Source organism: Lepisma saccharinum, chromosome 7, assembly GCF_977018435.1.
Source record: "Lepisma saccharinum chromosome 7, izLepSacc3.1, whole genome shotgun sequence".
NCBI lineage: Eukaryota > Metazoa > Arthropoda > Insecta > Zygentoma > Lepismatidae > Lepisma > Lepisma saccharinum.
The window spans coordinates 13,359,711-13,382,293 of NC_139235.1; the positions used below are offsets into that span (position 1 = coordinate 13,359,711).

Genomic DNA, 22,583 nt, shown 5'->3' on the forward strand with positions numbered 1-22,583 from the left:
GCTCCCAAGTTTTGGGAATGAAGAGAAGTTTACGGTAGGCACTGTGATTAAATATTATGCATTCTTGCTTGTATAATATACATATCTGCATCATCAAAAGTAGTATGGAATGTGTAGTAAGGGATGATGTCAGTAGCAGTCAATTAACACTTCAAGAGATGTTTTAGAAGACATAGAAAAAAAACTGTAGTATTTGTATGATCTTTCTAAATTTTATATTTTATATTAACTTAATGACCCCCCCCCCCCGACACACACACGCATAATTTACCTTCATTTAATACTGTTAAACTTTTGAAAAACGAACTGAGTATACAAAGCCCCCCTGATAATCCGCGAGCGCCTCCTGGAGATAAATTCTAGCTACGGGCCTGGAACATCAATATCGCCAGTCTTCTTGCGCTAAGTTTTCTAATTTGTTTTTTACAAATACCAAATTATCTCCCTATCAAGAGCAATTATTTCTAGATATGAATCTTAAATGATTAGTTAACATTTTGAAATGTTTAATTTTTATGTATTTATAAACTTCAGTTTCTTTAATTGAGGTCAATTAGACGCTAATTAAATACTAATATAAATTCCAATGTTATAATTGCTACATTTAATTCAGTATAAATTCAGTAAAATGATATGCTTTTGAATTAGTGACACTTTGAATTTAAAATAATGATAATTTCTATCAAGTAATTTTGTACTGAATAATGAAGAGAATTCAAGTATATAAAGAGTGATGCATGACAATGTTGCATTTTCATAATTATTAGAATTTCTATATTTTAATCTCAATCATTTAACTGTTTAGAATTGCTAGTGGTAGGCTTAAATGATTAATTCTCCGAGTCTAAACTATATATTTAGATCTGGGTGCAAAGTGCTCAATAAGTCTTATGTATTTTTTCTTCCTTCTACAGGGTAGGAGGAAGAAAAGGTGTATTTAAAAAATGTTTTCCAACTTGTAAATTGCAAGTCAAAATGATGGACCCGATTGCAGACATTTATTCTGTGAAATATAATAAACAAATGTTATTGTGAGACATGTGCTAAGAAAGGTAAACTGTCAAAGTTTTTTTCAAACAAATCACAAGTGTTCTATGTGAGCACCTCGCGTAACACGGCACACATCAAGCCGATAGTCTATCTCCTGCCAAACCTTGTGTAGATTGTTGCGGTCAATATCAGCAATGGCTGCTGTGATGCGGGCACGCAGGTCATCCAATGTTGTTGGAAGTGGTGGTACGTAAACATGATCCTTGACAAAACCCCACATGAGGAAATCACATGGGTCAAGTCGGGGGAATGAGGTGGCCAATGAAGGAGAGGTCAATCCTCTGGAGATGCACGGCCTATCCAACGTTGTTCCAATGCTCCATTGAGATGGTCCCGAACACTGCCATGGTAATACGCAGGGGCACCATCCAATTGGAGAATGAAATCTGCGCTATCCTCTGCAAGCTGTGGAAGGAGCCATAGTTGCAGCATATCAAGGAAAACAAGTCCTGTCACAGTACGTTCATGGAAGAAAAAGGGTCCATACAACTTTTCATGGGGGATGGCACAAAAGGCATTCACTTTCGGAGAATCGCGTTCGTGTTCCACAAATTCATTGGGGTTACCAGTTCCCCAAATCCCTACGTTGTGTCTATTCACTTTCCCTGAAAGGTGAAAAGTTGCTTCATCACTGTAAATTAACCTCTCAGAGAACCCATCAGTTTCAATTAATGCGAGGAAATCAGCACAGAAGGACGCGCGCAAAGCATAATCAGTGTCTTTTAAGGCTTGAACTAGTTGCAAGCGGTAGGGTTTCATTTGTAAACGTTTCCGCAGAACCCGCCAGACAGTTTTCTGTGGAAGTTGAAGTTCTCTCGCTGCCCGGTAGGTGGACTTCTGTGGACTCCGCACGAAACATGTGCGCACTCGTTACACTGTCTCTTCCCCAGTCGATTTTCGTTTACAGATGCAGCCCGAATCTCTGAAATGTTCATACCACTTGCGAATGGCCTTCCCCGTAGGTGGTTCTCTCCGATATTTGGTACGGAAATGCCGTTGCACACTAATCACAGACTTGTTCACATGATAATCAAGCACACAGAAAGATCTCTGTTCTCCAGTCAACGCCATTTTCATGCTCGCTGCCGACTCCTAGCGGTAGAAAGTGGAAACACTGCGTGGAAACTAAACTTTGAAAGTTAACCTTTCGAAGTGCATGTCTCACAATAACATATGTTTATTAGATTTCACAGAATAAATTTCTGTAATCGGGTCCATCATTTTGACTTACCCTGTATACTAAGAGGACATGCCCAATGTTGTGATGCGCCAACTTTGTTACGGTTCTATGTGATACCATTATGTAGAAGTCCCATCCGTAGTCAACTTCTTCCCTCACTGTTAAGGAGCATCACTGGTAACCAGTGGCGGGGCGATTAGGGGAGCGGGGGGGCCTTTGCCGTCCTTCCCCGGTTTCCTACTTTCATTGTATGGAATACCGGTTTGTTAAGATGAATATTTCGTTGAATTCAGGAGAGACTGAATGAAACTGTTACTTATCTGTTCTACGGTAAAGTGCATGCATGTCCTGTCTAATGGGACAATGGAACATTTGTCCCCTGGCCATCATTCTAAGATTAGTTTTTAAACCCCTTGAACTTTGCATTGATAACAAAGCAGAAAAATGCTTTATTGAATACCGTATGCTATGTGTAACAACTTATTTATTTATTGAGAAAATTTCAGATACACCACAAATGGCCATTTTACACTAGAATAATTAACAGGGCAATTCCATGTGTGACGGAATTACCTTTTGGACAGCTATGTAATTACATATTCCCTCATACGATTACATATATAGTACAATATGTGACTTGTCGTGCTATATGTATTGACACAATGTACGAGCAAAACAACCTGCGCAGACCCGCGACTTCCGTGCACCGTACTCCCGCGAGAAGGGGAGGGGGAGGGTGGACCATGCTTCCTTATGGCCCGAGCTGAACGGAAGAAGGGAAAGCTGCGCGGGGACTTTTCGTCCAAGGTTTTTTTCCTTGTGGTCGCTCTATATCCCTGTTGCTCGCGCTCTGGACTGTTGGTAGGCTCACTAACTGGACTCGCGCTGTCAGCTGGAGATGTTATGAAAATAATCTGACTCTACCAACACTGTGTGCATCAAAAGCTATTGAAACTTGAATTATTTTGTTACATACTGGCGTATGTCAGTGTTTATATTTATATACTTTATAAGTTTTAATGTTCTTTTTAATTGAATTCTTTATTATTAGACCCTACACGTGTTAGAGGCCTCCCAGATGGCGCATTGGTAGCGTCGTCGCCTTGTATTCAAGGGGTCCCGGGTTCGATACCCGGTGGAGGTACATAGTGGTTCGGATCCCACTTTATACTGTAGGTTCAGTCCTGATTAGCCTTTCTGTGCATAAAGTGAACTTAAAACAACAATTCAATCAACCTACATGTGTAAAATGCTTTTATTTCTTTTCATTTTGAAGAGAGGCGTCACTTTCCATTCATGGGCCATGTTTGGCAAAAATTTGGTGGCTGGTGGAGACACTGTGCTGCAACTCTTTTGAATGAAGAATGGCTCATCACACCAGCTCACTGTGTCAGTGGGTAAGTTGTAAGAGGGGAAGAAGAGAATAGCTTACAAATTCCAATAATAGGAGAAATTATGTGCTCCATAGGAAGTCGCAAACACTCTAATTAGTGCGTGTAATGTAATAGAGACGTTGCAATATTTAAAAAATATGAATTAGGTATTGTTTGTTGTATGTGAAGTCACAGATAAATGTAATGTATGCACGTGTAACGTAATGGACATTATAACATTACAAAAACCTGAATCATGCTTTTTGGGTGTACAACTCACACATATATCATGCGTAGAGAAACGGGGACAATGCAGCATTGGAATATAAATATGTTTATTTGAGTTGTTAATAGTGGAACTTCAACATAAAATGTTTAAAAAGTACATTTGAGACCATATTTCATGAAACCATCATTTGACATATTATTTAACATATTGCCAATATTACACAAAAATAATGAAAATTAGTTAATTATATACGTTGTGCAATATACCATAATTATACACATTACGATTAACCCTCGGATGCATGTGTGGGGTCATTTTGACCCCACCGTCTGTTTATTTCCTGGTATTATAATAAAATCTAAATAAAAAATTCTGATTTTCTGTGACATCTTACCATGCTACTTCAGCTATAGGAACATGTATAAATAAATTTCTTACAATTTATTTTAAATTATATTTTTAATGTTTTTTTAACAATACCCCTCCTTTCCATGTGTGGGGTCATTTTGACCCCAGCCTGAAAACATCAGGAAAACATTCATAAAGGGAAATTAATCCTACATATTATGCCCAAACTAAACGCAATCATCTCAAGGTCAACCACCCACCTTGCCATGACTCACTGCAAAGTGCGCATGCGCAGATGTATTTGGCGCGGATCGAGGAGAAACAAGCCACCATCTAATCTGTGCAAGCCACCAGTTATTGTGTAACGAGGCGGCGTGTGAGTCGGTCGGTATTTCTACAGTTCATCGTTTAGATTTCATTGTTGCGTACGAAGAGTTGCCGACAGCGTCTGGTAGGTCGTCGCATTGTGTTTGTGACCAGGTACTTTCTTAGTGCTGCTTTGTAGCCTACCACTCTAAAAGCGTCTGTGTATTACATTGAAAGTGACACTGACAGTAATGACCACAAGAGGATTAACTCTGAATAAAATTCACGAGCTGCTATATAGAAGAAGACGATGATGATGTTGCCAGTTACACTGACAGCTTTGACGAAGAGGATGGTGTTACAGAAGCGGAAGAGGTTCCGAAAGAGAGCAGTGATGTTGAAACAGACATAAGCAGTGAAGACCGTGAAGAGGATGATGCAACAGATGACCAAGAACCTTTCGGCATGATCTCAAATAATGGAATTCAGTGGAAAAGCAAGCCGTCAAGCTCTTGTTAGACTGTTGCACACAACATACGAAAACCAGCATGTCTCCCGCGGTCTGTAGACTTGACGTCACCAAAAGAAAGCTTCGACTTGTTCATTTTCTCAAACATTATGGAGGAAATTGTACAATGCACGAATTTAGAGGGAAGAAGAGTCGCAGTGAAATCTGGTAAAAAGTGGACTGATCTAACATTGGAAGAGCTTCAGGCTTTCATTGGCATCCTCCTTATCGCGGGGACTGAGAGAAGTTGGGATGTTCCTGTTGTTGAGCTTTTTCTCAACAAATTCTCCAACCCGAAGTACAAAGCAACCTTTGGAGTAAATCGTTTCGAAGACATCAGAAGACTGCTCCGATTTGATTACAAACGTACTCACGCTGCACGTCTAGTGACTGATCACATGGCTGCATTTCGATATACCTGGACACTTTTTATCGAAAACTGTCGCAGAATCATGGTACCAGGCGCCTTTCTTACGATTGATGAACAGTTAGTGCCTTTCCGTGGGAGATGCAAGTTCGTGCAATACATGCCAAGTAAGCCGGCCAAATACGGCATCAAGATCTTTTGGTTGTGCGATGCTGATAACTTTTACGCCAAAGACGGTATAATCTACTTAGGACGACAGCCAGGAGAACCAGTTCAAAAGAACCTCGCCAGCAACGTCGTGAAGAAACTGTGCTACACACTGCGGAACTCTGGAAGAAATATCACAACTGACCAATTTTTCACATGTCATGACTTGGCTAACGATCTCCTGTTACAAAATGTAACCATTGTTGGAACAGTAAAGAAAAACAAACGTGAAATCCCACCTGCACTTACCAATATCAAGACAAGACAGCCTTGCACATCACAATTCGCCTTCCATGAAAATGAGACCCTGGTAAGCTACGTGCCGAAGAAAAACAAGAATGTCATTCTACTCAGCACCATGCATCATGACATACACATTGATGATGATGATTCTAAGAAGATGCCAGAAATCATAAAGTTTTACAAGCAAACAAAGAGTGTAGTGGACCCCATGGACAAACTGGTTCAAACATACACCTGCAGAAGACAGACACGTCGATGGCCAATGACCCTCTTCTATAATGTAATCAATGTAGGCGTTCTCAATGCATACACATGCTACTTGTCACAGCATTCTGATTACCATTCAGGCGTCAGCCACAGACGCCGTATGATCCTTATCGAGTTGGCGAATGAGTTGATTCTTGCTCACATGCGGGGGAGGTGCCAAAACTTGAATCTGAAGAAACCAGTAACCGAGGCAATGAAACTTTGTGGCGTAGTAAGGCAGGCACAGAGACTGGAGGATAGATCTTCAAAGAAAAGAGTAAGATGCCAGGTCTCCACAAGACAAGAGGACAGGAAGACGACGGTACGTTGCAGAAGATGTGGGAAACCTGTGTGCAAGATCCACAGCAGTGTGATTGTGGTGTGCTCAGATTGCGAGTGAGGTGTATTTCATTGCCAGGAGAGGCCGTCACATTCTTCTTTTTATTTATTTATTTATTTTTATTTTTTAAAATTTATTTGTTCTAGAAAAAAGAATATTTAGTGCTGTATTGTGCTATCTCTAAAATACTGATTCTCAGGTCACCTGAAGTTCTGATAATTGCGAGCGAAGTGTAACTACCACTAATATGTAGAACAGTGAATTGTCAATACATTGTTATTTTTTGGGTGGGGGTTAAATAATAATAATAAAAGGGTAAGTGTTTCCTATGTTATATTCAGAGAAATTATTGATCAATAAACCATATTAGCTGAACTATTTACTCTGTCGTACTTATTTCAATGCATAATTGCATTGGGGTCAAATTGACCCCACATATGTAAAGTTGTAAAAGAAAAGTGACATGCATCCGAGGAAATTAGTTAATTATATACGTTGTGCAATATACAATAATTATACATATTACGATTAAAGAATAGTATTCAACAGACTTGATGAGTAACTTGATAAATTTCTGCTTGTACTTGCAGTAATATAATTTTGGTTTCTGGCATTGTATTTTAATAATAATAAATCGCCTTTATTGAGAAGCCGTGTTTCGGCTCTAAATCAGTGGTTCTCAAACTGTGGTACGCGTACCACCAGGGGTACATGAACTGCTTGAAGGGGGTACGCAATCAGCTCGGAGAGTGTTTTCTCATCCATGGTGTAGCTAAAAAACAAGTACCGAGATAGACTAAATTTGGAGCCGAATCTCTGCTTGAAAGTTTCTAGTGCACAACCACATATCAAGAAATTGTGTCAGGATATACAGGCACATTCTTCTCACTAGAATCACTGAGGATTTGCAATAAAATCTCCAAAATTGTGCTCGATAGTTTGCTTACAAACATATATATGTTCACTATTTTCTTAATTACTCTGGAAAAAATATGTGACAATTAAAGTTTGTAATATACTTTTAGCATACATGTGTTTCAAATTTTTATTTTTGTAACTAAACAATCATAAATATTGTAAACGTAGGAATACCCAATAAAATAATACACGTAGGATTCCAATGTTTATTTGTTTATCATCTTTCCACATGCAGCCCGAATGCCATTTTGCTCTATTGCAGATGCATGCCTTCAACGTATCGAAAACGCCCCACTAACCAGGCGTCTAAAAAAAATCCCTAAAACCCACTATTCGGAGATAACCTATGGTGGAGGTACATTACACTTTTAGTTACGACTGAAGGGTACAATGAGAGAAAGGTTTGAGAATCTCTGCTCTAAATCATACATAGAATAAAATGCACTTGCTATCATAGAAACCGTATATAGATTTTGCTCAGGATAGGTACAGACGGAAGGCCTGTGTTGCTGCAGCCATGAACCTTCTGGTTTAAGAAGGCTAGAGAGTTAATTAGTTATCATTAGGGCTAGGATTTTCATGACTTAGCATTTTTTTGGTAAGGGTGATGTGTTCCTTAAACATATAGAAATTCATATTATGAAGAAACTAAGTTAAGGCGCTTTTAAAGGGCATATTTGGCCATTTTAGCGTGATATAGCATATTTTGATTGATTTTTGGTCATATTCAGCATACGTTTGCATTTTAAAGAAATATACCGTCTTTTTCGAAGTGGATTTGTTCTTACTCCCATATTTACTCGATATTTTTTTATCTGTGGCAAAATCTTTCATTTTTATTTGAAAATGTAGAGAAAGTATTCATTGTGCATTGCAACTCAGGACCATAAAGTGAACTAAAAATAGTCTTCTTCTTCTCCTATGGCGCTGCAGCCCGATATCGAGCCCTGGCCTCCATAATAGAGCCCCTCCATGCTTCTCTGTCCAATGCTTTCCTCCTCCAATTTCTCATTCCTAACATTCCTTTCACATCTTCCTCCACCGCCTCCATCCATCTTCTCCTGGGTTTCCCTACAGATCTTCTACCTCATATTGTACTATAAGCCACCATCTTTGGTATGAGATGTGCATCCATTCTTTGGACATGTCCTGCCCACTCTAGTCTTTTAAATTTAATAAAGTGGGATATACATAATTCCTTGTATAGATGGTACAATTCATTGTTATATCTTAGTCTCCATCCATCTCTGTCTCTTACTGGTCCCCCTATTCTTCTCATAATATTCCTTTCAAAAGCATCCATGTCCATCTCGGATTTCTTATTGAACGTCCAGCTCTCGCTTCCATAGTAGAATGTTGGTCTGATTATAGATTTATATAGTTTAACCTTAGTTACTCTGTGTACTTCCCTGGTTTTGAATATCGGCAATAGGGAAAATAAACTTTGTTTCCCTGATTTATTCTCCTTTTGATTTCATAGCTTTCATTTCCATCTTTATGTATTTTTGCTCCCAAATATACAAATTCTTCTACTAGGTCAATATCGTCAATACCTACTGATATTGTTTTTCTTGCATCATATGCCTTGGTCTTTCGACTCTGGATCATCATTTTTGTTATATTTAAGTTTATTTGTAGGCCAACTGTTTTAGCTGCATTTTTAAATTGAGTATATGTTTCTTCTGCTGCAGCCATTGTTCTTGAAATGATAATTACGTCGTCTGCGTAAGCCATTATCTGAGTGGTTTTATATACTATAGTGCTATTTCTGTCTATATTAGTTTGTCTTATATATTCTAAAACCATATTGAAAAGTAAAGGATCAAGTCCGTCACCTTGTTTCAATCCCTGGTTCACTAGTATGTCTTCTGTGAGTTCGTTCTGTATTTTAATTTGGCTTTTGGTTCCTGTCATTGTCTGACTAATCAGTTTAATCAGTTTTTCTGGTATTTTAAATGTCCGTAGTATGTTTTCCAATTGCCACTCAGTACACTATCATATGCCTGTTTAAAATCTATAAAAATCATATATAGATCCACATTGTATTCCCAGCATCTCTCAGTAATCTGTCTTAATGTGTAAATCTGATCTGTTGTTGATCTTCCTATACGAAAACCTGCTTGGTATTCTCCTATGCATTTTTCCGCCAAGGGTTCCAATCTCTCTTTAAGAAGTCCTGATAATATTTTATATGTTGTTGATAGAAGTAATATACCTCTGTAGTTGTTACATGTTAGCTTATCCCCTTTTTTATATATAGGGCATATAATACTATTCTTCCTTTCTTCCGGCATATGTTCTTCTTCCCATATTTTATATATCAACTGGCATATTTCCTTTATTAATTCCGGTCCTCCTTTTTTTAGTAGTTCACTGGGTATTCCATCTCTTCCCGGTGCCTTATTCCTTTTCTGTCTGTCCATTACTTTCTTAAGTTCTTCTTCTGTTGGTGGTTCGATTTGTACTTCTATATTACCTTGCTGCTGTTCTCTATTTATCTGTATTTCTATTACATTATCTTCTACGTTCAGGGGTGGGTTTAGTAGCTGTTCAAAATAGTCTTTCCATACTTGCATAATCTCCTGTCTTTCACTTACTATTTCTCCCTAACTTTTGCGGATTAGTTCTGTTCTTGGTTTGTATCCTTCTTTGAAGGATCTAACTTTTCTAAAAGCTTGTTTTATATTATTTGCCTTAAAATTTTCTTCTATCTGTCTCAGGTTATCATTTATATATTTCCGTTTCTTCTTTCTACAAATTTTATCCGCTGCCCTTCTTGCTTCTTTATACACTTCTTCTCTTCCTCTAGTTGGTCTATCCTGGTATTCCATGTATTTTCTATTCCTAAATTCAATCGCTTCCTTACATTCAGTATCAAACCATTCCTGTTGTTTTGGTTTCGCTTGATATCCTAGGATCTCTCGCTGTTGTTGTTACATTCTCCCTCACTTTTTCCCACATTTCTTCTATAAAGTCTCCTGGTATTATTGGGTTTATTTGCATTTTTTTGCTTTATAACTCCTCTGTATTAGTTAGTTTTTTCTTCTTGATATAATCCCTCAGTCTTGTATTTGTCCTGCCTACTATTTTTACTTAGTTTATTTTTGTTCATTCTGCATCTATATTTGATTGTTACTAGGTGATGATCCGATCCACAATGTGCTCCTCGCATGGTTCTTACATCTAATATGTTTGTGGCGAATCTTTTATCTATTAGGACATGGTCAATTTGATTAAATGTTTAATCATCCGGTGATATCCATGTTCTTTTGTGTACATCTTTATGTGGGAAAATAGTGGAGCTAATTATCATGTTCTTACTTACTGCAAATTCCATTAGTCTCATCCCATTCTCATTGGATTCATTGTGCAGACTATGCATACCTATCGTTCCTAAAAACTAAAAATAGTACGTATGTGAAAATATCTCAGCATTTAGATTTTGATGTTTGACACAGTCCAGTTATAAGGGCATATTTTTCAAATTATAGTGCATATTTTTTAAAATTTTAGATCATAAGAGCATATTTTATTTTGCATATTTTGGTGATTCTTAGGTCATAAAAATCCTAGCTCTAGGTATCATAGACACCCGTAAATCCTTAGAGATATGACCATCCATGACGCTACAACCCACTTTGGACCTTGACCTGAAATCTTCCTCTTCATTCTTCTTCTATATCCCCAACAAAGGTACTTGGTGCATTTAAAAATTTGATACAGCAGTCATCTAAACATGTAGTATTAGATATATATTACACATTTTGTTCTACTTTCAGAGATGGAGACAAGGTAACAGTGTACCTTGGTTCATTGTACCTCTACAACAAGGACGATCCTAAGCAAATAGAAATAGATGCTTCGGAAGTGGTGATCCACCCAAGTTACTCGCACCGTTCTCACACTGCGAATGATATTGCACTGGTTAAGCTCAAGCACTCGGTTTCTTTCTCAGGTAATAACGAATACAAATTTAAATTGAACATTGTAATGGCTGAAATAGTGTTTAACATAAATGAAGGCCTTTACCTAAACAACCCCTACACATGAAATGATGAAAAAATGTTCCTCTCAATGGAACTGAAGTTGAATCATTAGTCTATATGCATGTAGACAAGGTTGGACTGGTCATTCGTTAAGTTGTTGTTGTTGAGTTGGTGTTTTAAGTCCACTTTATGCACAGTAAGGCTAATCGGGTCTGGACCTACAGTTTAAAGTGGGAACCGATTCGATACCCAATGCCTCCAAGAGTTATTGTTCCCTGGGTCTTCACCTCAGGACTAGATTTGGGATGTAACAATTTGATTTAGTGGCTCAGAAATATATACATAAATTTGTACATACTGTAGAGATATGGAGACCATTAAACCGAGAAAACCTCGTCATGTTAATATTCACACTTGTTTATTTCCTGAACTTGTCCGACCAGCGAGTGATCCCAAGAATGCGCTAACTAGTAACTTCCGTAAAAACCAGGAACTGGAAAGGCAAACGCGTGGATCTAAACAGGATCTACCGCGTTTGAAAGGTTTAACAACCTTTCGACGCCTAGAATGATAAAAGCAAGCTCCTACCCGGAGCTAGCGCTCTTTTGATTCTGACACTCATCGACGCTACATGGATAGCTAGTCCGATTACTTTACAACACGTTACACTGCTAACTACGACGATGGAACACGGAGTTACCGCTGCCTAGCATGCTACAAGGCGCAAGGGATCGCTTGGCTTGGTGAACTGAGGGTCGCTGGATAGAACCTTGGAACTGTCACGATTCGGTCTGCGAGAAGCATCAGGACAAGACATCACACACACCTACCAGGTATGAACAAGCGTGAATAACCTTTTACACCAACTTTCCATATCTCTACCCTCCTAACGGAGCAGGTTCAGCTACAGATATTATTAAGCTCTACCTAAATGTTTAAATGAAACTTCCCTGTGACCTCAGAGCCCAGGTAAAACGGGCTTACAACATGGTGGAGGTGCTTCAGGCCCTTTTTTGCAATTAAGTACCCTCCTGTACGAATTGCTTTACATTAAATTAGTCTCCCTCCCCCCCTCCCTCCCACTTTGGGAGCATTTTTAAAGTAAATTTTTAGTAATTCCAATTCATACTCCCACAGTACGCTTAAGATGCGTCAGACCCAGTGACAATTTTGTGTATTACCCTATGGAAAACAACCCCTCTTTTTCTTTTATGCCGAGCCCCCCCCTTTTTCAACAAAAATCTAGTTCTTCTGCATAACATGTATTCAAGCATCATTCACACAGGAATGAGAACACTTGCTTATATTTATTTAACCAGCGATATATTAATGACATAAATAACTGTATACCCATACTTTCATTTGTTCTTTGGTCAGCACGACGAACCTTCGTTTATGAATACGTCACAGATAGCGTTGCACGAACACCTAGATTCCTCCCTCGACCAAATCATAGAGTTAGCAACTGCAATCACGGCAAATCCAATAAATTCACGACCTTTATCCCCAATTCCCTCCCCTCCACTAACACGGTTAAGGTCTGCTAATAGAAATTACCCTCAATTTGTCCTTGGACTGGAAACACCCAACAAAAACCAACCCCAGCCCTTAGCAAGTACCCCAGGTGAAGTTCCTACTCCCTCTAAAGGTACTAATAACTCTGATCACTTAACTGTACAAATTCCCACGACTAACATGGCCACCTCAATTCCAACTGCATTATACCCGGCACCATTTAGCGGAAATGACCCTAAGCACATTGACTCATTTTTCCTTAAGTTTCAAAATGTAGCACACGCCGCAGGATGGTCGGAAGCTAAGCGTAAAGAGATGCTACCTTTATTTTTGACGGACACCGCTTTAACTTATTTTCATGACATACAGAAACGACCCAATTTTGTAGACTTGACATACACCTATATCAAAGACGAGCTAAGTACGCTATTTAAGGGATCATACTTGTCAGCAGATCCTGTACAGATAATTCTCCAGAGAAAACAAGTGGTAACCGAGCCCATTCACACCTACGTTATTGCTAAAAAGGCATTAGTCCAGCAATACTTCCCGAACGCCACTGAAGAACAAACACTCTCTTACATCATCACGGGACTGCGAGCCAAATACATTGGCTGTTTAACCAACAAGCATTTTGCTAGAACAGAAGAATTAATTGCCCACCTACAGAATTTCGAACGCCAGCAGTCATTAATTAATTCCCGTATGTTGGAAGAGAAATTGGAAATAGATCAGGCCATTGCACAGGCAAGCTTACCCCAGACATTCACCCCGTCACCACTTCACAGCTGTTCGCATGCACAGGTCTATTCCCCCCTCCCCAGTCATTCTCACAACCCAGCTCAGCAGTTTGTGTCATACAACCAGTGTTCATCTCCTTCTCTCCCACCATTGACACATCAAGTCCAAAGTCTACAGTCCAACCCGGCTCTCGTAAATAGTTCCCACACAGTGTATCAAGGAATGTATCATATACCGAGTTCTAATAGTGCCCGCTGCGCGGCGACACCAGCCGTACCCAGAGTAGAACACGCTCCAAGTGCTACCTCTGGTGACGAAATAAACAAACTTTCGTCACAAATCTCGACCTTAACTCTGCACTCGAACGAAGAGATGAATGCAAATTCTCTCTTCAATCTTTGCTCAAATGTGCTGGAATTTGCGAAAACGGCTAATCAAAACGCACATAACAGAGGTTTCAACAAGGGGAATAATAAGTCCTCTTCATACAGAAATAATAATAATTCTAGAGCTAATCACAGAGGTAATTATAGATCGAACTCAAGAGGCCAGTTCAGAAGTAATGGTAACAAGAGGTTTCAACGTCGAGATCAGGCTAATCGCGACGATGCAAATACCTCAGCCTGTAAGTTCTGTGGTCGTTATAATCACGAGAGCGACAACTGCTTTTACAAGCCACAACGAGACAGTGTTTTAAACTAAAATCGTCTTCGACTTGCAGGAACGAAATCGAAGATAATACCAGATTAGATAATGTTCCTATAATTGAGAGAAATGGCCTATACTTTATTAATAGTAGCCTACAAGGCAAACAGGTAGATTTACTTATTGACGTGGGTTCCCAAATCTCAATTTATCCTTCCCACCTTCTCCCTACTGAAAGAAAAACATACAAGGTACAATCCACAATCCAAGGTGTGTCCGGATCGAAACTGAGTGTGTCTGAAATTGTAGTTCTTCCAATCATAATTGGAAAGCGTAAATATTCGCACCCATTTAGAATAGTAGATTCAAATAACGTCCCTCCCCTTTTAGGAAATGACTTTTTACGAACGCAGAGGTGCGAAATGTCATTAAAAGACAATACAATAACTCTTTGTCATTTAGGACGTACTCCTAATTATAGTATTTTAAGATCAAAGTACAAGACTCATCAGCTGTCCCATGACATATTCACTCAAATTGAGAATGTAAATGTGTATGAGGGAAAAGCTACCCTTTCAAACACAGTTCAGTTAAGTCCACGATCCAAGACTTATATCAATTTGAACATTACCGCTACGACACCTAACACCCCTAAGCCTGTACTTTTTACTCCATCTGCTTCCCTTATGGCCCAGCATCCAGTAGTCCTTCCCAATGCTGCAGTAAACCCGCAGTCACCTGTCATTCACATACACAACCCTACGGAAACCACAATCACTTTGGAAAGTGACACAATATTAGGCGAAATATCGACCTGTGAAATTTTAACTGATGTTACTTCCGTTTGGGAACATAAAAACGAAGATGTCGCATTTTCATACTCTTGTAATGAAAATAGTACAGTGAAGCAACAAATCAGTGAAAGTCAAAAGAAATTTGACCCCTCCCTCCTCACAGTTAACCCTGATATTCCCCGAGAAGAAAGAGAAAAAATCCTAAAGCTCGCATACACGTATGCAGATATTTTTCTCTGGCCAGGGGATAAATTGACGACAACTAATGTTTTGGAATACGATATCAAACTGACAGATGACACCCCAGTGTATGCCAAAACCTACCCTATTCCTTTTCATTACCGAGAACCCATGAAACAGGAAGTTCAGAAATTACTAGACCAAGGTGTTATAGAACGCTGTGAAGGGAGTCCCTATCGACACCCAGTCCTATTAGTTAAGAAACCCAATGGGACTTACCGTTTTATCTCTGACCTCCGCGACCTTAACAGAATAATAGCTCCGATTTCCTTACAATCCCCAGACATAAAAACCATCATGACAGAGATGGCTGGAAAGAAATATTACTCAATTTTAGATATGTCCAGTGCATTTTTTCAGGTTGCATTAACAGAACGTTCTAAAGACATTACCGCCTTTTCTATTAACAATCTTGGTAGTTTTAGATATGCTAGGTTATGCCAGGGATTGAAAACATCCCCCGGTGTAATGAATCGCGTAAGCGAACTTGTCCTTAGCGGAATAGACAGTTCAGAACTTTCTGTTTACACTGATGATATTATTATTTACAGTTCAAATCTCCCACACATGCTTAACATACTGGACAGAGTGTTTCAAAAGTTACGAACAGCATCCCTTAAATTATCACCCTCTAAGTGTAGGCTAGCTTTTACCGAAGTAAAAGTCCTTGGTAACTTGGTATCTCAAAAGGGAGTTAAGATTTCAGAACACATTCTTAAAGCTATTTTGGAATATCCCACCCCTACCACCAAACGCAAGCTTCGTAGTTTTCTAGGACTTGTAAATTTCATTCGACGATTTGTGCAAGGTTTTGCAGGACCAACAGAATGTTTATTTAAGCTTCTTAAAAAGAATGTTAAGTTTCAATGGACTGATGAACACCAGAAAAGCTTCGAAACACTGAAAGAAATGATCACGTCCGCCCCTATCCTCCGCCCTTATGACCCTAAACGCCCCTCATATGTATACATTGATGCGAGCGGAATTGGCATTGGAGGAGCCTTGTTACAGCCTGATGAAGAAGGAAATTTACATCCATGTGCCTATTGTTCACGAGCCTTAACAGACACAGAGAAAAGAGCTGACACATTTTCACTCGAAATTGCAGGTGCATATTATGTATTGAAATCTTTCAAATTTTTTCTTATGAATCAACATTTTGTGGTTCTCACAGACAACAAAGCCTTATCCTATCTTCGTTCAACTAAACACCATAGTTCTATTTTAGGAAGAAGAGCCCTTTATTTTCAGAATTTTGATTTCGAAATAAGGCATGTCAGCGCTAGTAAAAATGAACTTGCGGATGCACTCTCCCGTGCAAGTTTACCGCTTGACAAGACTAATCATGACAAGAAAGATGATGATGATGATGATGACTTATTCTTTCATCAAGTATTTCATGCACAAGCAGCAGATTTTGATATTAGTTCAGAACAACGTAAAGACCCCTATTTCAGAGACATTATTGACGTATTAGAAAACAAAGATAAAGCTAGTGACCCTAAACTAGAAAAGCTTTCGTATTCTTATGTACTCAAAAATGGAGTCTTATACAGGACTAATAAAATCAAAACTGGTAATCGGGATAGACTTTGTATTCCCCATGCATTAAGAAATCAAGTTTTCGACCTTATTCATGCACACAAAATGAATGGAAGTCATCAAGGTGCACAAAAGACATATAATTTAATGCTTATGCGCTACTTTTTCCCCAATATGAAGAAATTTGTGTACGATAAGGTTCGACATTGCATCCCTTGTCAGATCTCAAAGAAACCACAAGGTTCTAAACCGCATACGCTGCAAACATTTCAACCAGCCCAAATTCCTTTCCAACGAATCCATATTGACGTATGTGGTCCTTTAGTCTCTTCAAAAACGCACAAATACAAATATTTCCTATCAGTAGTCGATAGTTGTACAAGGTAAGTAATTACAGCTCCTTTGGCTAATCACGATGCACAAAACATAGCAACAGCTTTAGTTGAGAAAGTCTTTTTAGTACATGGCATCCCGGAAACGATCTATTTAGATCGTTCAACACCCAATTCAAGTTTACTCTTACGAGAGTTAGCTAATATTACAGGCGTACAACTAAAATATGTAGATACTTGTGCCCATTTCACGAATGGATTAGTTGAAAGTTCATTTAGTTACTTAAAGAAGGTTATGAGAGTCTTTGTGTTAGAAAAGAAAGCTTCGTGGTGTGACTATTTAGCTAGCGCAGCGTTCAGCCACAACGTTACAATCCATTCTGGATCCCTCCAGAGCCCGTATTTTACTTTATTTGGCTACAACCCAAGGATCTTAGCTGACGCAGTCCTTCCTTCGAACCCCGACAATGTCTCCCAGACGAACGCACAGAGACTTGAACTCCTGACTTCCATACGTAAGACAGCACATGACAACTTGAACAAGCGTTACGAACAGCAGAAAAAGTACGTAGACAGCACTTCTAGGAAAATACAATACTCACCAGGACAACATGTATGGATTCTAGATGCCACTCCAACTCCAGGCGTGTCAAAAGCCTTTGCGTCCTCTTATAAGTACAAAGGAACTATTCTTCGCAAAGTTAATGAGAATTCCTACGAAGTAACTTACATCGCCGGCAGGAATAAACAAAAGACTGACACTATTACTATTTCTAGACTCAAAGCCCGCTACGACTAGTGCCATGAAAACCCCACTAACATTCATTAACACACCACTCCGTTGTCACTCGCTTTAGCCTCCTCGCTCCTCGTTGCGTACATTGCACATGCTAGCATCTCATGATTCAGCATTTTCTCACGCTCATCGACTCCCCTCCCCCCTCTTTCCACTTCCCGTCCTCGCACTTCATTTCTGCGTTAGAACGAACTCATTTTTATTTTTAATACAACATGGTTATTTTTATTTTTAACAAGATCAGAATTACAGAATGCTATCTCAATCGTCGGAACATTTATAATACATCTCTTGCCTAATAATTAATTTTTTTTTACAGATATTTTAATGTTATTTTATAATTTGCGTTTAAACGCATGGTAATAGTCAGAACATATCACTTAGCTGATTTGACTAATAAGTACTTAGTGTGTTTATGATTCTAACTAGCAAATATTTTTTTTCCCCCATTTGCTGGTACATATACGCTCAAATGAAAAAAAAAAAAAGTACAAAGAAAGAAATAAAGAACGAATGAACTAAGATAGAACAAGATCAATGATTTAAAGAACAAATGAACTGCGTAGAACTTGCTTGAACTATTGGCTTTTTGGCCATAGCAATTTTTTTTATTTACGCTCAGGTGTACCGCGAACTGCTTCTTTGAAAGCTGCAATGCACTAAATATGTTAATAAAGCATATAATAAAATAGGCAAATGTTCCCACTCTCTCTTTAATTTTATAATTCAAATATTGATAGCATACAACATGGTATAGCTCATATCCCATGAAATTACAATCTACTGTATTTTTCAACGAACTCTTACACAAATCTATTACTTACTCTTTCTCACTTCTTTTTCATTTTTTTTTATTAGCAGCGAATCGAAGGCGCTTAAACCTTTGTCCACAAGACACGTAAAATTCTAGCAATTGTTTTTATAAACGACATTTACACATATTACGGAAGGAAATGTCTCGTAATCACTTAGTTCGTTCTATTATCGCTGAATTCTCCTTTCTTTTCTCATTTCATTCCCGGCTAAGCCGACTATTCAAATTCCCCCCCCCCCCCCGTTGCGCCCCGACGAACTTTCCTTACAACATGGAATTATTCCACCTACTTCCCCCCTTAAAAACACTACATCATATAAGCAACAACGCCCCTTCGCCGTCCCTACGATTAGATATTACCTCCCCTCCCCCCCAAAATAATTCACCAGTTTTAACTGAAAGTCCCTTTTCAATCGATTTTATAACCCGTCATCACTTATTGTAACTCTGCTCCACTACCTTTTGCTTTTCCTAATTTTTCCCTTCTTTTGCGCTTGTTTCATTTTCATCGCCACGGATGTTACTGGACCCATGACGACCACCGGCTTGTACCATCGAGCGACAGACCTAGGCTCTTCGCAGAGACCAACAACGATCTTGTGGAGTTCCAGCACCAACAAGGACCCGTTCCCGTCTGGATCCCATGGCTGATTTTTCCATCTTCCGCGCCGCGACCCAGATGTGGAGCGCTTTACCCAGGACGTTTGTTGACCCAAAGCGCCATTGCAAATTTGACTTCCAGACTGCCCTCCCATGACGATCTACATCGACAAGGCCCCGCCCACTGAGTGCATTGTGCTCTTGTTTCCTGACGTCATATGATGCATATGTTATTTTTCATCGGCTAAAAGTGTTCCGGTGCTCAGCTACTTCAAGTACCGTAAGGCACACGCTATTAGTACGCACGCATGTCCATTACAGTGCCAAAGTTTGTGCCCATGGGTGCTACCCATATTGGATTAGAGATACGTCTCTTTCTTTTTTTTTTTATCGTCAGCTGCACAGCACGTCCAGCCTATGGCGGCATGCAGTTTACAGCGTTGCCATGGCAACTAACCTCAAGGCTCCGCCCCAGCATCGTGTGTTATATGCCAAGTGTACTTTGAACTCAACAGTGAATACAACCGCGTGCGGTTCACGGCAGTTCTTCACACTGTGCTGACATGTGTTTTTTTTATTCTCGTGTTGTCATCGTTCTCAAAACTAGTTCAGTGTCACACTTATGTAATTATTTTTATCCATGCCTCAAGACTTAGTTAATTGTGCTCGTACTTTTTGAGTTTATAAGAGGCTATGACCTACAATTTAATTTTTTTTCTCTACGTGTTTTTATAATTTCTCAACGGTATTTGGTGCCACGTTATTTTGATGATATGACTATTCTGGTGCTTTCAATTTTTTTTTTACGGTGATGTGATTCTTCTAGTGATTGGTTTACTGTATTGGTTTTCTACAAGTTTTGATATGTTAATAAATCATAATTTTTAAATATAACCTACTCCGGACGAGGTAGTCGACCATCACAGAGTGGTTCGATTATTTCAACAAGGGGAATGTAGAGATATGGAGACCATTAAACCGAGAAAACCTCGTCATGTTAATATTCACACTTGTTTATTTCCTGAACTTGTCCGACCAGCAAGTGATCCCAAGAATGCGCTAACTAGTAACTTCCGTAAAAACCAGGAACTGGAAAGGCAAACGCGTGGATCTAAACAGGATCTACCGCGTTTGAAAGGTTTAACAACCTTTCGACGCCTAGAATGATAAAAGCAAGCTCCTACCCGGAGCTAGCGCTCTTTTGATTCTGACACTCATCGACGCTACATGGATAGCTAGTCCGATTACTTTACAACACGTTACACTGCTAACTACGACGATGGAACACGGAGTTACCGCTGCCTAGCATGCTACAAGGCGCAAGGGATCGCTTGGCTTGGTGAACTGAGGGTCGCTGGATAGAACCTTGGAACTGTCACGATTCGGTCTGCGAGAAGCATCAGGACAAGACATCACACACACCTACCAGGTATGAACAAGCGTGAATAACCTTTTACACCAACTTTCCATATCTCTACCCTCCTAACGGAGCAGGTTCAGCTACAGATATTATTAAGCTCTACCTAAATGTTTAAATGAAACTTCCCTGTGACCTCAGAGCCCAGGTAAAACGGGCTTACAACAATACATATGATACATACGTACATATGCAATATATTGATACAATAAGTATTTTATTTTTAAAAAAAATACGGCTATTTTTTTATTTCTGTGAAAGTTTAGATACATGTGTATTATTACATAGTTTTGTAAAATCACCAAGATGAAGATTGTTGGTTAAATGAATATATGAATAAAATATTGTATTTTTATGCAGATACGGTGGAACCCATCACTTTGCCTTCTTCTTCGCTTATGTCGCATTCGTTTGAAGGGAAGAAAGCGACGTTACTTGGTTGGGGAACTCGTGAAAACAGTAAGTATTCAATTTTTGTTAATACGGTTCGCAAAAGTTTATAAAATAAACGCTAGAACGTGTCATTTGGGTACATTAATTATGATCTTGATCAAATCAAAAATATTTTACACTTCACAAATCTTCCTTACAGAATAACTCTAAAATGTTTCAATTGTGGTGTTAGCTAACTAAATATTGAAGTAGTTCTATAACTTTCCCTAATTGCTAACAGATTAATGTTCCTACATTCTATATTTTATTTCGAAAGTAATATGGAACTGTCATAACTGGTAAGAATATCTGAGCTCATTTTTTAAATTGATTATCTAAGTTGAAATATATTAACACTATTATATTAAAGATCGTGCATACAAAACACTGAAATAATTGACAACAGACTCGATTTTAGACACGAAATACACAATAACTACACCATTTGATACTCTACGAAATTTCACCAGGACCACTATAGAAAATCAGTAGCTGTACCTATCGTCAGTTCACTCTGCATACTGTTTGAATGCCCTACCTCTACATGTTACCTCGTATGATAAATACAGCAGCTTTAAACAAGCTGGCAGTAACAAAATTACTTCTTCATGAGCAGGAACAGAACTTCAGTAAATATTAATAGAATCAGCGTACGTTGAAATAAAAACAGAATACATAAGCAGTTTCGGATTTGGAAACTACGAGTATTTTAATTTGTGTGGTATTGTAGTGTTACGTAATGAAATATTTAGTACGAATGAATGCATTTGGATGCTTGTATCTATCATGGTGTTATTGTATTTTTTGTTTGTAAAAGATTTGGAAGTTAAAAAGGGCAGTCCCAGGGTGACTTCGGCCATCTGAATATTTGAATATCTGAAAAGAAGTTAGTAATAATTACATTCTTTAAACAAACATTTCTTCCTTAGATGGTAACGAGAGTGGCAAATATTACAAAGGAATGCCTGTGACTGTACTGTCAAATTTGGAGTGCAAAGCTACTTCATACGATATTCACGATTCTGAATTATGTGCGATGGGAGATCGAAGTGTAAACAATTGTGTGGTGAGTATATTGTGAAACTTACAATTGGTGGTTAAAAACTAGAATCTTTCTAAAATTTATCATAAAAAATCCTTTAAAATACAGGGTGTATCATAAGTAATAGCGCAAACTGACACAGTTGAAAGTACACGATAATAGAAACAAAAAAGTTTCAGTAAACATGTGTGTCCAAATGAGCCGTTTTCGAGATAATTGCGAATGTGTGGTTACAAGCCGCCACTGACATCATTGTTTGTAAACGTCGTCCTAGTTGGTAAAAGTTGTGAGAATGTGTCACTCATTGCATTTTGTAAACACCGAGTGCTTTACTCCTTGCGCGGTCCGAGGTTTGCTCTCAGAACATTTCCG

At 38.7% G+C, this 22,583-nt stretch overlaps 1 protein-coding gene across 1 annotated transcript in view; it reads left to right on the forward strand.

Moving 5' to 3' along the window:
- The window catches only part of LOC145990101 (vitamin K-dependent protein C-like), a 56,434-nt gene extending 34,401 nt beyond the window's left edge, over nucleotides 1-22,033 (forward strand). The window contains exons 4-7 of the mRNA XM_083125754.1: nucleotides 3,507-3,627; nucleotides 11,095-11,270; nucleotides 21,098-21,196; nucleotides 21,987-22,033. Of these exons, the coding sequence (XP_082981880.1) occupies nucleotides 3,527-3,627; nucleotides 11,095-11,270; nucleotides 21,098-21,196; nucleotides 21,987-22,033 (423 nt within the window). The 5' untranslated portion in view covers nucleotides 3,507-3,526. The remainder of the gene's footprint in view (nucleotides 1-3,506; nucleotides 3,628-11,094; nucleotides 11,271-21,097; nucleotides 21,197-21,986) is intronic.
- The last annotated feature ends 550 nt before the right edge of the window (nucleotides 22,034-22,583 follow it).